The sequence below is a fragment of the Alexandromys fortis genome, unplaced genomic scaffold (genome assembly GCF_014885135.2).
Source record: "Alexandromys fortis isolate MF-2015 unplaced genomic scaffold, M_Fortis_MF-2015_v1.1 scaffold_21, whole genome shotgun sequence".
NCBI lineage: Eukaryota > Metazoa > Chordata > Mammalia > Rodentia > Cricetidae > Alexandromys > Alexandromys fortis.
In genome coordinates, this window is record NW_026067905.1 from 7701128 (window position 1) to 7715873 (window position 14746).

A 14746-nucleotide genomic window follows, 5' to 3' on the forward strand; every position below is an offset into this window, starting at 1 on the left:
AGGCACCGCCAGAAAGTATAATAGAGTTAAGTATTGTGCTCAGAGATAAACATATTTAAAAAGAGAAAAAGACAAAAAACAGCCTGCTACCAGGTGGAATAAAGATAATGGTAATCTCAAGGCAAAATCCCACTCAGTTAAGCTTCTAATGTGTGAAAAGGAGCTGGGCGGTGGTGGTGCACGCCTTTAATCCCAGCACTGGGGAGGCAGAGGTAGGCGGATCTCTGTGAGTTTGAGGCCAGCCTGGTTTACAAGAGCTAATTCCAGGACCGGAACCAAAAAAGCTAGAAAAACCCTGTCTCAAAAATTAAAAAAAGAAAAAAAAAAACGCTTAGGGTTGGGTGTACTGATGTAATACCTTTTTTTTTTTCCAGTACTCAAGAGGGAGAGACAGTCAGACCTCTGGGTTTGAGACTAGTTTGATCTACAGATCAAGTTTCAGGACATCCAAACTTATTTAGGGGGAAAAAAAAACAATTGAAAACAGAAAGTGGGTAAAAATGTATTTGAAACATGTTCCACCCCTAGCAAACAGCAGAACTTGGCAGCTTTGGCCACATGGTTCGGGCTTTAGAATCAAGGATATAAACAAGAGGTTATGGAATCTCCCACTGTAGCTAAGGAAAGCCACTAAGGCCAGGCACAGAGGTCCAGAGAGGACACTGCATGAAGCTGTGAAGGTCAAGCCTGCATTGTCTGAAAGACCCTGAGTTGTTGGGGATGGCCAGAGTCATGGGATACCTGCCAGAGAACTACTAACAAGGAGTGGAAGCAGCCCGAGAGAAGTGTGCTGCATTCAAAAAAGCTGAAAGGAGTTGAAGATCTGAAGAGCATTTTAATATCAGACATGGGCTGGAAGAGTTTGCAGTTTTCCCAGCTGGTTTTCAGTCTTGTTTTGGTCTAGTATTTCCTTACTATACTCCCTTTCCTCCCTTTGGAATGGTAATATATATCCTGTGCTATTGTTTGTTCGAAGTATGTGATCTGGTTTCCAAATTTCATTTTACAGGGGGTTACATGTAAGAGATTGCCTTGAGTTTCAGAAGAGACTTTAAACTTTGGACATTTTAACAGTACTGGAACGATATAGACTATGGGGACTTTGAAGTTAGACTGAACGCGTTACATTATGATATGACAACAAGCCTATGGGAGCCAAGGAATGGAATGTGGTAATTTGAGTAAGAATGTCCCTCATGGGCTCAAAGATAAGAATGCTTGGATACTGGGAAGTGGAACTATTAGGAAAAGAGGGCTTGTTGGAGAAAGTGTGTGACTGAGGGAGGGCTTTGAGATTCTAAAGTGCTCAAGTCAGGCCCAGTGTCATTCTCTCTTCCTACTGCCTGCCCATCAGAATGTAGAACTCTCAGCTCCTCTCCAGCACCATGTCTGCCAGTGATGAGGCCAATGACTAAACCTCTGAAACTATAGGCCAGCCCCAGTTAAATGTTTTCCATTATAAGAGTTGCCACAATCATGGAATCTCTTCAGAGCAACAGAACACTAGGAAAATGAACACAGAACAGAAATGCTTACTTCTTGTCTTTTCTTAAGATCATCTTTGGCTGCTCCAAAACGTTTGGTTAATCTGGCTATCTTGGCCTAGAAAAGAAACAAACAAAAGTCAAGTACTATAACTCCTTTAAGGTCTGCTATTCACAAGAGAAATCTACAGAAAACAGGCTATTCAGAACCAAATAAGACAAGCTGACTATAAAATACACACTTGGAAAAAACACAGTGTGCTCCCTGAACTAATTGCCAGACATAAATACTAATAAACCAGCTCGTCCTTACCACACAACTAAGTATATTTACTTTCCAGAGCATATTTTGAAATATATATTATTTGCAGCTATTTTTCAAAATGGTTGTAATCACACAACTTTTTTTTAAAATTTATTTATTTACTGTTTATTTTCTATTTATTTTCTGCTTATTGGTATTTTGCATATATCTGTGTAAGGGTGTCAACTCCCCTGGAGCTGAAGTTTCAGACAGTCACGAGTTGCCATGTGGGTGCTGCGAATTGAACCTGGGTCATCTGGACGAGCAGACAGTACTCTTAACCACTGAGCTATCTTTGCAGCCCCACGCTTAACTATCTAACTGAAAACATACATGCATGCAGACATATATGCAAATCATACGAAATCCTTTGACAACACTATTTGGATATCTACTCATTTGGACATGCAGCTTTCTACCAGAGCAGTGGCTCTCAACCTGCCTAATGCTGTGGCCCCTTGATACAGTTCCTCATGTTGTGGTGATCTCTCCACCATAAACTTCATAACTGTAATTTTGCTTCCGTTATAAATTGTTAATATAAATGCCTGAGAAGCAGGATATTATATGTGACCCCCAACAGGGTCTCGGCCCTCAGGTTGAGCACCGCTGCACTGGAGCTGATTATATATGTTTTGTCTACCGGATAAGGTGAATGTTTCCCAGTGCCTTGCTACAGTCATACAAGGCTATACTCATGGCCTTATAGCTTTGTTCTTTCAGAGTATTTCTTTGGGGTAATTCACACAAGTGGAATTCTCAGTGACTAAAAGCTTTACTGAGTCTACAGCAGGAGAGAGGAGGTTTATAAATTATCCTTTGAAAGGCAAGAGGAGGTTAGAAGGCAAACAACCCTTTCAGGTCTAACCTGTTTGGAGTTCACAGAGAAAACAGTTCCATGCCACTCTGCCAACTGAGCAGCTTAGGGAAAACACACCAGAGCACTCAACTCTGCCAACTGGGCTTCCGACTGCTTTGTTTCCTTCTGTATTCCATGGGTGTCTCTCTCTTGCTGGGCTCATGTGTTGTCTGTCTCTCTGTTTCTCTCTCTAGCTGTGTTTACCACTCACTGCAGTTTCTCCATCCTTCACAGCATGATTTTCCTGTCTTTCATGATTTGTTTCTCCTGCTCTGTGCTTTCCCTATTCCCTTTTTGATTTCTAATTAACTATGATTTAATTTTTAACTCCTGAGTTCATCTTATGTGTCCTGGGCTTTTGCTCTTCTACCCTAAGTAGGAGAACAGATGTTGTTTGTAATTATTTTACTACAGTTAAGGATATTGTACAAGATGGCACAGCACAACGGGAGTGTACCTTTGTCACGCTGTCCTAATTCACATGTGCACCATGCATGTACATACAAATACGCACATACATAAACACATGCAAACTAAAGAAATGTAACAAAAATCTAAACATCTAGTTGTTGTTGTTGTTTTTTTAATGAACAGTATTACTGTGGTATATTCTCTCTCCTCTGCATGGTAGGAGAAACTGAAACCTCAAGAGAAAGCAGACAGATAAAACATGCAGTCAGAAGAAGTATCAATCAAATGATATACATTAAAATGTAGAAACACAGACAGGTGAGATAACAAAATGATTGAAATGTCAAAGAATTTGAAAATCTAATTTTAAAAAGAATTATCACCTCAATAAAATAAAATTAAGTTAAACAAAGTAAACCAAATTTGGTATTTAGATAACAAATACCAATTTAACAAAGAGATTCTGGAGAGTAATATATAATAATGGAAATATTAAAATTAAAAGATAAATACAAACTTTTTAAAACTCAATGGGATGCATCACCCAAAGACTTATCAATCAGAAGAAAAAATAACAGGGATTGAAAACAAGGTAAGGAATTCTTATATTCATACAGTAATAAAGGAAAATAAGAATAATGAGCCATAGGCACAATTTTAAGGAACTCTGAATATGAGACCAGATTTAATCCCAGAGGCTGAGGCGCAAACGAAAAGCATAGAAAACCTTGTCAAATCACACTCTAGCAGAAAATTTCCCTGATTTAGAAAAAGTACAGGAGGTATTTTTTCAGACAGAACCAGAAAGAAACTTTTCATGTCACATTATTGTTAAATTATCAATACTCAACAAAGAATGCTGTAAAGAGTCATCTTACAAAGCAAATTCATTATAATTTTATTACATCATAAAACCTAAAAGTCAGGAAAGCACGATATTTTAGGTAAATCACTCCCTAACTAGTTACAATATTCAGAAAAGTTATCCTTTAAATTCTGATTGGGGGGGAGGGGGCATTCTAAGATGAACATATACCAAATCAAACCATGACTACTTAAAGCAAAATTAGAAAAAAATTACAGAATTCTTTATACACACAAAGAAGAAAGTCACAATTACAAAAGCCTAGAAAAAAAATGAGTTCCATGAGAATGTATGAACAAACAGAACTAGGAAATAATAAAACAAATTCAATATAGTGTCCCAGAAAACTTCTAAGATGAGTAAGGTAGAAAGGAAAAAGCACTCAGATCAGCTGAGGAGCTGCTGCTGTGAAAGGAGACAGAACTACAGGAATGAGCATGTAAATCTTAGTAAAAAACGTAAATTATCTTCACTCTCCTGTTCTAATGCAGACAGACTGATTAGATTAAAACAAAAGGGAAAAAAAATCCAACTGATTACTGCCTGCAAGAAACACATCACATGGACAAAAGATATAGAGTGAATATGAAAGGATGAAAGAGAAATGATATTCCAAACAAATGATAAGTGAAATCAAGCTAGAGTAGCTATATACATACTGATAAAGTAGAATTTCAGTCAAAGTTAGAATAAAGAAGCTCATTATAATACTAATAAAAAAGACTAATTATAGTGGTATATTATTTGTATTCTAATAAATAAAGCTTGCCTGAAGACCAGAGAATAAACCAGTCATACTTGTCAGCCATACAGGCACACACCTTTAATCCCAGGACTCAAGAGAAAGATGCAAATGGATCTCCCTGAGTTCAAAGTCACCCTGAGCCACACAAGACTGAATCTGTCTGAAACAGAAACAGAGCTCACACAAAGGTCATCCCAGCACCTGGGATCACATGCCCTTTATCCCAGCACTAAGGAGGTGGAGACAGGAGTGATAAGGCTGGGCAAAGAGAAGAATATAAAGGGGAAGAAACAAGAACTTAGTGGAGTGTAGAGTCTGAGGATTCACTGAGACTGGATCTTGCCCTTTCAGTCTGAAGATTTGGTAGAGGTAAAAGGTCTCTCTAGTGAGCCAGGTGTGGCAGTGGCAAATGCCTTTGATCTCAGCACTCAGGAGGCAGAGTTAGGTGAAATTTCTGAGCTCGAGGCCAGCCGAGTCTACAGAAGGAGTTCCAGGACAGTCAGGAGTATTAAGAGAAAGCCTGTCTTGAAAAAAAACAAATCAAACAAACAAGCAAATAAGAAAAAGGTCTCTCTAGTGCTTTGCTTTTCTGATCTTCAGGTTGAACCCCAGTATCTATCTTTGGGTTTTTATTACTCGTGCTACATCCAAGGATTATATATCCATTTTCATTCTCCTTTTGTTTGAGCAATTCAACTAATTGAATAAAGACGCATTTGGGCAGGTAGTGAGGAGTGAGAGCAATTGAGGATGTAGCTCAGTTGTTGGCCTAGAATAAACAAGGCCGTGGGTTCGACCCCAACACCACAAAACCAGGTGTGGAGGTGTATGTTTATAATCCTAACAATAAGTGGAGGCAGGAAACCAGAAGTTCAAAATCATTCTCAACTATATATAGAAAAAAAACTCATCTTTAATATGGATTGTTAGGAATAATTTTCGCTGACACAAATAATCCCAATCAGACCAAATCAGACTAAATTAAAAGATATCCAGGTTTAATTGGACGCCTGTGCTTTCAGGTGGCCCTGAGCGGAAAATGAAAAACCCAACAGACCACAAGAGGAAGAGGTGTAGTTTAAATAGCCTGTGGGAGTGTCTTGACCTTTCCTGGGGAGTCAAGGTTTGGCGGGCTTCCTTGACTCTCCTTGGGAAGGTGGGTTTTCAAAGATTGAGGCCGGGAACATGGATTAGTAAACTAATATCTTTTATAAAAAATTATACGTATATATGTTTCTACAAGAATATACGGACATGCACCATGTATGTAGTGTCTTGTGCCTAAGAAGGTCAATTAAAGGTAATAGATCCCTACTGGAGTTGCCAACAGTTGGGTCACTATGTAGGTGCTAAGAACTGATACTGGGTCCTCTGCAAGAGCAGTCAGTGCTCTTATCCACCAAGTCATCTTTCCAGCCCTATAAACTAACATCATAAAGCATAATATCCACAGAGAAAGTAGAATGATACAAAACTAATCCTTCACAAATATTATTTTGCATCTACGGTATGCTATATGCCAACCTTTCTTCAGGGACAAACAAAAAGTTCTTTTAAGTACCAATTTAGGTAATTTCTGAGTCTCTGATGTGGGTTAAATTATGCCAAAGCTCATATCATAAAGTCTATAACCCAGGTATCTAAGGATCACTGTAAAAATAATGAATTAATATGAAGTCTCTTAGACTGGGGTGGTTCTCTTCTAATGGAATTTATATAACTGGTACCTTCAACTACAAAGAAAGTTGAACACAAAACACAGAAAAAAATGCCACATGAAGGCAAGGCCAGGAATGAAAAAAGATACCTCCTCAGAGCTGCCAGCACGAGTCAGAGACGAGACCTGGTGTGCACCCTCCTCAAAATGCTACTATGCAGAGCAAGCTGTCTGCTGGGACCTTCCCCTAGGGTTTCTGTTCTCCAACTGTAGAGTAACACACTTCAGTTGGTAAAGCATCCAGCTATGTATGGTTCTGTTTTAACAGCAGCCCCAGCAAGAACAACAGACACCTTTTACTTCTTAAATAGGACGCACATTATTTTGCAGTCAGCTTCAAATACATGAAAATGGTAATATAATCAAAAAATAAATTATACACAATGAAACATGGGTTACAGAGTTAGCCTCAGCGTACAAACCTGCAGCTCGGTAAGAACTGCTTTATGCCTTTTGTTGCATTCTATCTTTTCCACTCGGGTTTTCAATTCTGCCAAAGTCTTATCAAACACAGCACATTGGAGAGCACACAATTTTTCTTCAAGTAACCACTGTATGACCTTAAAAAAAAATTCCTTTGTTACAAAAGGGCAATTCAACACCAACAAAAAAATCCAGTAAATATTAAGAACTAATAACAATAATAGGAACTTATTTAATGAATAAAACAGGGTTGACTAACTTAAAGAATAAATGCCAAACTCAATGCTACCTACTGCCATTCACCATTACGCCAAAAACACAAGTCCATACTAAGGATAACACTTCCAGAGTGGAATTCTGAAAATAATTTGAAGTTTTTTTAGTGTTTTCTCCTTATCATCCTTATTATCCTGAACCCATTTGAACAAAATGTGTTTAAAAGAACAGCTTCAAAATTTTTCTAATCTATTAATGACTGGCAATTTTGTGAGATGCAGTAAAAATGTCACTGGAGTATAAGACTTGATAAAATATAACAAATATTTATCCAAAATTTAACCACTGTTTCATGTGACCCACAAAAAACAGGATACTGGCATATCTATATGATCTATATGCCACACCTTAGAAATATGATCTAGAGATGGAAATCCTCAACCCACAGGTGTTCATCAGCCCTTCACAATTCGAACAGTGTTGAATGCATTATTATCTCAATAGGCACAAGAAAAGGAAACTAGGCAGTAAGAGCATTTTTATAACTTCATTTTTTTAATTTTCTTTTTAAAAAAAGCATAGATGTTTGTACTATTTGTTCTTGTATCTTAGAAGAACTTCGGTTTATTAATTTATGACTAAATACATAAGACCCTAAAAAACAACCAGACTTGGTGATTTACACCCGCAAGTGAAGGCAGGACGACACCTGCAAGATTAGGCGGATCTCTGTGAGTTCGAGACCAGCCTGGTCTACAAGAGCTAGTTCCAGGACGGCCTCCAAAACCACAGAGAAACCCTGTCTCGAACCCCCCCCCCCCAAAATAAAGTCAACCTGGGCTAGAGCCTACACTATTATGAACAAATGTCTGATGGAGCAAAGAGGAGATCTGAGTTTCATGGCTCTCTATAAAAGGTGTTTTAAACAGGTGTTGATGTGGATATGTGTGGTGCTCATGCATGTAAAGATACGTGTGCCCATGGACCACAGAGGTCAACGTCAGGTGTTTTCCATGATCACTCTGCACCTTGTTTTGAGTCAGGGCCTCATCCAACTACCTAGACTGGCTGGTCATTGAAGTATAAGAGTCTCTGGCTTCAGCTTCCCAGTGCACTAGCTAGATGAGATTTATACGTGAACATCACCATGACTGACTTTTCATAATAGTGTAGCAGATGAGAACTTTGGTTCTCATGCTTGGAAAGTATTTACTCTGAGAGTTCTTCCCTTTCTCACACTAGGAAAAATTTTGTAAATAACCAAAATAATTAACTTGCGATAGCTGTATACTAGTATAACAGACATAGAGGAAAATTGCAGAAAATCTTTACTCTGAACATTCCTTTTCCTAGTGCATCTAAAGCCCTGTCTTTATCATCTTTATATTAACATAAAAAGATTTTAGAAAGTATCAACTTATAAGATTACAGTATTTAAGTCTACTATTAAGATTTAAAATAAATAAAGCTTGTTTCTTCTGCATTATAAAATGGTCAATATAGGAAGAAAAAGAAAAGCTCAAAAACTATTCACTTTTAACATAAGAACAAATAGAAAAATATCTCCTTTTTATTTTTAATAATCACTACCACTTTTTTAAATAAAAATACTGTAACAAATAGAGTCAGAGGAAATTTAAAATGAAGTTAACAAAAATAATCACAGATTTCATAGCTTGTCATTGACTTCAAGTTCTGACTGGCTAAATTCTGACTAAGTAAACACAGCATAATAGGATCGTGCTAGAAATCTTGATGTGTATGGACAGTGACACTCTGGAACATTGAAATATAACGGGTAGCACCTTCTGAAGCTTCTGGTTAATGTCTCCCTTGGCTGTAATCTTTACTTGAAACTCTGCCTCGTATTCTTCTTCCATATAGCGCCGACGTTTGGACTGCACACTGTCCATGTCTTCTGATTTAGAACGTTTTCGTCTGGAAAATTCATCTGAGAAAAACAACAAAAGCCCCCGCATGCATCAGTCCATTGTTTTAGTTACAGCAGTCAACAGCCCAGTGAGTCAGCAGATGAAGCTCTCTGTCAGTCACCGTCTGACTGTTCTTAAGAACTCGGCAGACACACACTGCAGCGCTCGGCTTTAGCTTTAGAGCTGAGGTCTTGTCCACTACGCCAAAGAGAACCTGCCCACTGCTTAGCAGTGCACTCTGAAACCAGGGAGCGTTCTTCCCTTGAGATCCTCACACAGACCAAGAATGCTCTACAGCCTTGTCCTGCGGATGACAGGAACCCGCCCCAATCTTCCTTTTACTAAATTTCATAGCACATATGAATTCATTACCACAAAGACTGATCATCCTACATCGCAGACTTCTAGAATCTCTATATATTCTGAATTACTAGTTCTTCCTTGCAAAAACAGGTGCATGGCAATCATAGTGACCGAGCCACTCTCTGGTCATTCAACCCTGAGCAGAGATTCAGACATGAACTCTTAACATTTCCTAAGAGTTCAGATACAAAGACGGTGAAATGAATGTCACAGAAGTACACTGGCACAGACTAGACATTCAATTAAAAAATTATTTCAAATGTTAACATACACTAAATCATGAGAAAAGTTTAATTGGTTTTTCAGCATTTAAGAAATTGAAACACTAATATTCCACACCTTTTAGGTTCTTACCAATGTCACTCTATAAATGAAACTATTTTCTTTGATCTATAAAACAATGTTCAAGATGAGGGGTAGAAAGAAACTCAGAAACTATCCTTTCCGTTTTATCTTGGTAGTGGATAAAGAACTATATCCGCATCTATCTATGCACTTTTTAATATAGATACAATAAACCAAAGGTGCTGCTGGCTTCTAGCTGCCCAGTCCTTTTCTGTCTACTGCATCAGTTCTACACCCCTTCCCTTTGAATCTGTGTTGTTAGGAACCTATTACCTCTCACTACAGCAAGACAAATCCTCCCTCTCCGAGCTTAAAAACAGTTTAAGACACCTGGTGCCTCATGTTAAGTCTAAATCCTGTACGGAACGATTAACATAAACACACTGAAACATGAAATGATGCACCCAAAGATCCTTGAACTGTCATTGCAAGATCAGAAAACTGAGGCTTAAATCAAAAAAAGCTATGGCCATCTCTGGAGCAGAGAGGGCAGCCTATCACAGCTAAGGCCAACTACGGCAGGTGCAGGTGCGGGTATGTGCATACTTCTCACGGGTGGCCGCTCCTGATCCGGCACTCGTTCCTCCTCCTCCTCAGCTTTGCTGTCCTTTTCATTACTTTCTACTTCTGTGAGGACAAATGTAGAGAAGAAGGGAACTTTACTTATTTCGGCAAAAATTAGTAACAGCTCATTAATTTACATTTTTGGTCACCATTCAGCTACCAAACAAACTTTTACAAAATTAAAGTTACAAAATAGGAAATCTGGAAAAAGAGAGCACAAATTGAAAAGTTAAAGACTAAGTTTACATTCAAATTGTGTTTATCCTTAATAAGTGCAATATAAAAAATAACAGTTTTAACTTCTTCATTTTCTATCACCAGTAACAACTATTATAAAGCATTCATTCCTATTTCTTTGCTTTCAGTTACTAAACTAAACCAGAGTGGTTCAGAGGTGAAAGCACTTGCCAGCAGGCCTGACAACCAATTCCCAGGTCTCATGTGACATGAGGAGAGAAATGACTCCAAGTTACCCTCGAACCTCCCGCCCCTTCCCTGCCACCACCCACATACTCTGTTACCTTACATAAATAAATGTAAAAAAACGAAAGCAGTAGTTAAGACAATTAGCAAAATAACAACGATATTCTTAAAATACTTGTAAATTCTTTTTCTGTTTGTTTGTTTTGGGGATTTTTGTTTTTGAGGGTTTGTTATGCTGTTTTGGTTTTGTTTGTTTTTTTTTTTTTTTTTTTGCGTGTTTTGTTTTTTGATTTTCAAGACAAGGTTTCTCTATGTAGCTTTGGAGTACGTCCTGGAACTTGCTCTGTAGACCAGGATGGCCTCAAACTCACAAAGATCCACCTGCCTCTGCCTCCCGAGTTCTGGGATTAAAGGCTTGAGCTACTACCAACCAGCCATACTTGTAAATTCTAAACAACTCATATATCTCCTCTGCAATGACCACTTTCAGATCTGTCCACTAGATTCATGGCACTTGAGACACACACCGAGTCTTAGATTACAAGGATCAGAGTGATTGCTAAAGTTTACATTGTGTCACAGAACCAACTCTGTTGAAAAATGTTCACATATTCTTACCAGGAAGTAGAGCCCATATTTCTTTTTGTTCAAACATTCTAGGGATTGAGCAAACTGCCCTTTGGGAAAGGTTTAGAGAACGTGTGTGTGTGTGTGTGTGTGTGTGTGTGTGTGTGTGTGTGTGTGTACTGTGCTGGAAAGATTTAGAAGTGCATGTGCATGTATGCGTGTGTGTATGTGTAGGTACCTACAGAGCCAGAAACAAGTGAATCTACAGAGCTGGTAGCTGTGGGCTACCATGTGGGTGCTCAGAGCCCAACTTTGGTCCTCTGCAAGAGTAGCAAATGAATATTCAGTGTTCTCTCTAGCCCCAAGGAAATCTCTTTCAACACAAAATGATCATCAAAGGCCCTTGTTCAGAAACAACTTATGTATCATTTCAGGCAGTGTCAGGGATTTCTATAGCCCATCGAAACATAAAGCTTCCTAGTTCGCCTGTACTTATAGAGCCTATCCAAGGCATGGCGCACGTGTACAGATGCCTCTGTTCTTCAGTACAGCCTTCTCGTTAGGTTGCTAAGTTTTCACAGTTCTATCTTCCATGAAACTGGCTCTGTCTGTCAACACAGTAAGATTACTAAAGGTGGGAAGTCAAATCCAGGTAACCCCAAAACCTTTTTAAAAAAGCACTCAAATAAAGCATTTCTGATCATCCTGACATTACCTTGGTAGGTTACTTTGCCTTTAACAACCAAAGAGTACACAGCCTGACACAAACACTCACTGCTGCCCTGTGCAGGAATAACAATAGTGTATTCGACATGTAAACAGGTTTGCCTCTGTCCTAGCTAAACTGTGGGCCACAGGCCATAGTCTGCCAACCCCTTGCCTTGGATTGAATCCATAACTATATTTAAAGTTAAAGTACTAAAGGCTACTTGAAAACAACATACCCATTAGAAAAAAAAATAGAGAAAGTAACAGGTAATTCATATATAAGAAAATACAAAAGGTCAATAAACAGAAAAGTTTCAATCCTGCAAAACACATCAGGAGAATGTATCCTACAGAAAATCTATCTTTATACAGATTTTTCAAAGCTTTACACTAATACAAGGGTACCAATACTATATTCCATATCATTGGTTGTCAACTTGTGGGTTGCAACCCCTCTGGGGATTGGATGACCTTTCACAGGGGTTGCCTAAGGTCACCAGAAACCACAGATCTTAGGTTTACGCTACTGTTCATAGAAGTAGCAAAATGACAGCTGTGAAGCACCAATGAAAGTGACTCGATGGCTGAGGTCACAACACAAGGAGCTGTGGTAAGGGGCCACAGCCCTAGGAAGGTTAAGAAGCACTGGTCCACCTCATGTTCTTCTATTTTTATAAAAGTACTATTTTTTTAAACTGTCTTATTAATAATTTAAGATGGGGTCTCATGTAGCATAGGCTAGCCTCAAACTACTTATGTAGCCAAGGTTAACTCCTGGGCCCTCCATCTTCCCTTGTACCACCACACTTAGCTGCATTTCTGTAATGTTATTCAAGGATCACTGATATCAACATTAAATGGACAGGTTCTAGTAAACAGTTCATTAAAGCAAATAAAATCCATAATCAGCTAACCTGGAGAGCTTGGCTTATTTTGTGATATAACCTCCGGCTCATCTTTTCCACATGAAATATCCTCTTCATCAGAGAGGACCAAAAAGGCTTCTTTTGGCAAATTCTCAGTACTTTCTTGTTTTGATGGTGAGCCAAAAGAACCCTCCATTTTCTCTTCCAAATCTTGACTTGTCTCAGCCGGAAGGAGAGAAGTCTTTGAAAAGCAAGGAAGTTCATCCTCCGCAGGTGCAAGCTTTTCCAGAATAGGAATGATCTCGTCTGTTTCCATGGAGTCCGTGGTGTCTAAAGCAGTCTCCTTCTTGTCTTCTGCGGCACTGTCACTGACAGCTTCCTCAGCTTCCGCAGGACTTTTGTGCTCATCCTTCTCACTTTGGTCAACTTCCATACTGCTGGAGATGGCCTCTTCTGCGAGAGCAAGCGTGGCAATGGGCTCTTCCTCTACCTTCTTTGTATTTTCTGGAGGTAGATCACAACAAATAATTGCACTGTGTGTTTCTAGAGTTTCTTCCTTCTCACCAACATTATTGTTAGTTTTATCTTCCTCATCAAATGAGTTTTTACTTTGAATTTGGTCTACATTTTCACTGTCTTCATTTTTTTCTGAACAATCATCATTGTTATTGCTACTCTGCTCTGTCTTGTCAGTTTCAGGACTTGGTTCACAAACTGGCACAGAACTTGGTTTAAAAGTATCAGTGGCTGATTCGGCAGCCAGCTCACCAGAAGCCAGCTCACCAGAAGCCAGTCTGCTACAGGTAGGCCCACCAGAGGACTCATCACTAGAAGGCAGATCATCAGAAGGCAAATCACCAGAGCGGGCACAATCATCATAAGATGGCTCCCCAGGGGCCAAGTCACAAGACACCACTGCCACTTCACCAGCAACCATTTCATCTGTAACTGGTTCACGTGAAACTGCTTCATCCGACAGGGGCTCACCAGAGGTGGAGCCACCAGAGGCAAGATCATCAGAAGCAGGCTCTTCAGAAGCAATATCTGCAGAGGTGGGATCACTAAGGGTGAGATCACGGGAGGAGGGATCACTAGAAGGGGACTCCTCACAGGGAGAGCCATCAGTGGCTGGTACTCCAGCAGCCAGCTCTTCTGTGGTCAGATCAGCAGGGGCAGGGGTAGAAGGGGCTGGGGTAGCAGAGGCTGGGATAGCAGGAGCTGGGGTAACAGGGGCTGGGGTAGCAGGGGCTGGGGTAGCAGAGGCTGGTTCACTGGTTAGCTGAGAAGCAGGCTCGGAAGTCACACGAGGAGATGAAGGCTCACTACTTGAACCCTCTTCTTGCTTGTTTTTTACACTAACATTTGGAATACAAGGTGTTTCTTTCAATTCTGTTTTACTTTCTTCAGATTCAAAACTAATCCCTTCGATCCCATTCACTTCTTCTCTATCTTGAATACAATCTGTATTTTCTAAAGGCGAGGTGGGATCCAGATCTCCATTTTCGTGGTTCCCATTTAAGAGTCTAGCATCGGTTTTCAGCACCTCTTCTTTGATTTTATACACAGTTTCGAGCTGCTGACGGTCACTCACTCTCATTGTTTTGCGAGCCTTGAAGACTTTTTTCTGAGGTTCTTCTATACTATCCATTTTGAATCTTTAAATAAAAAGAAAAAAAAGGAATAATTGAGACAAAAGTCATTTAACTACAGATTTACTGAAAATTAATGTGGACAATTTAGACAATTCATTTTTATTAGATTTACATAACATAAAACTAAGAGATGACACAGAACACACCAGAACATCAGTTGCTAAGAAAATGAAGAGAAAAGAGGGATAGTTTTTATTCTCAATGTAAGAGTTAAAAAGCCAGAGAAGCAGCCAGGTGGCAGTGACACACATCTTTAATCCCGGCACTTGGGAGGCAGAGGCAGGTGGATCTCCATGAGTTTGA

General features: G+C 39.3%; 1 protein-coding gene across 3 annotated transcripts in view; it reads right to left on the reverse strand.

Moving 5' to 3' along the window:
- Atf7ip (activating transcription factor 7 interacting protein) overlaps positions 1 to 14746 on the reverse strand; it is an 84945-nt gene that overhangs the window by 28731 nt on the left and 41468 nt on the right. For all 3 annotated transcript variants that reach the window (XM_050135173.1, XM_050135171.1, XM_050135172.1), the window contains exons 2-6: positions 12840 to 14446; positions 10210 to 10290; positions 8830 to 8975; positions 6808 to 6945; positions 1537 to 1602 (exon numbers count right to left, since the gene is read on the reverse strand). In XM_050135173.1, the coding sequence (XP_049991130.1) occupies positions 1537 to 1602; positions 6808 to 6945; positions 8830 to 8975; positions 10210 to 10290; positions 12840 to 14439 (2031 nt within the window). In that variant the 5' untranslated portion in view covers positions 14440 to 14446. The remainder of the gene's footprint in view (positions 1 to 1536; positions 1603 to 6807; positions 6946 to 8829; positions 8976 to 10209; positions 10291 to 12839; positions 14447 to 14746) is intronic.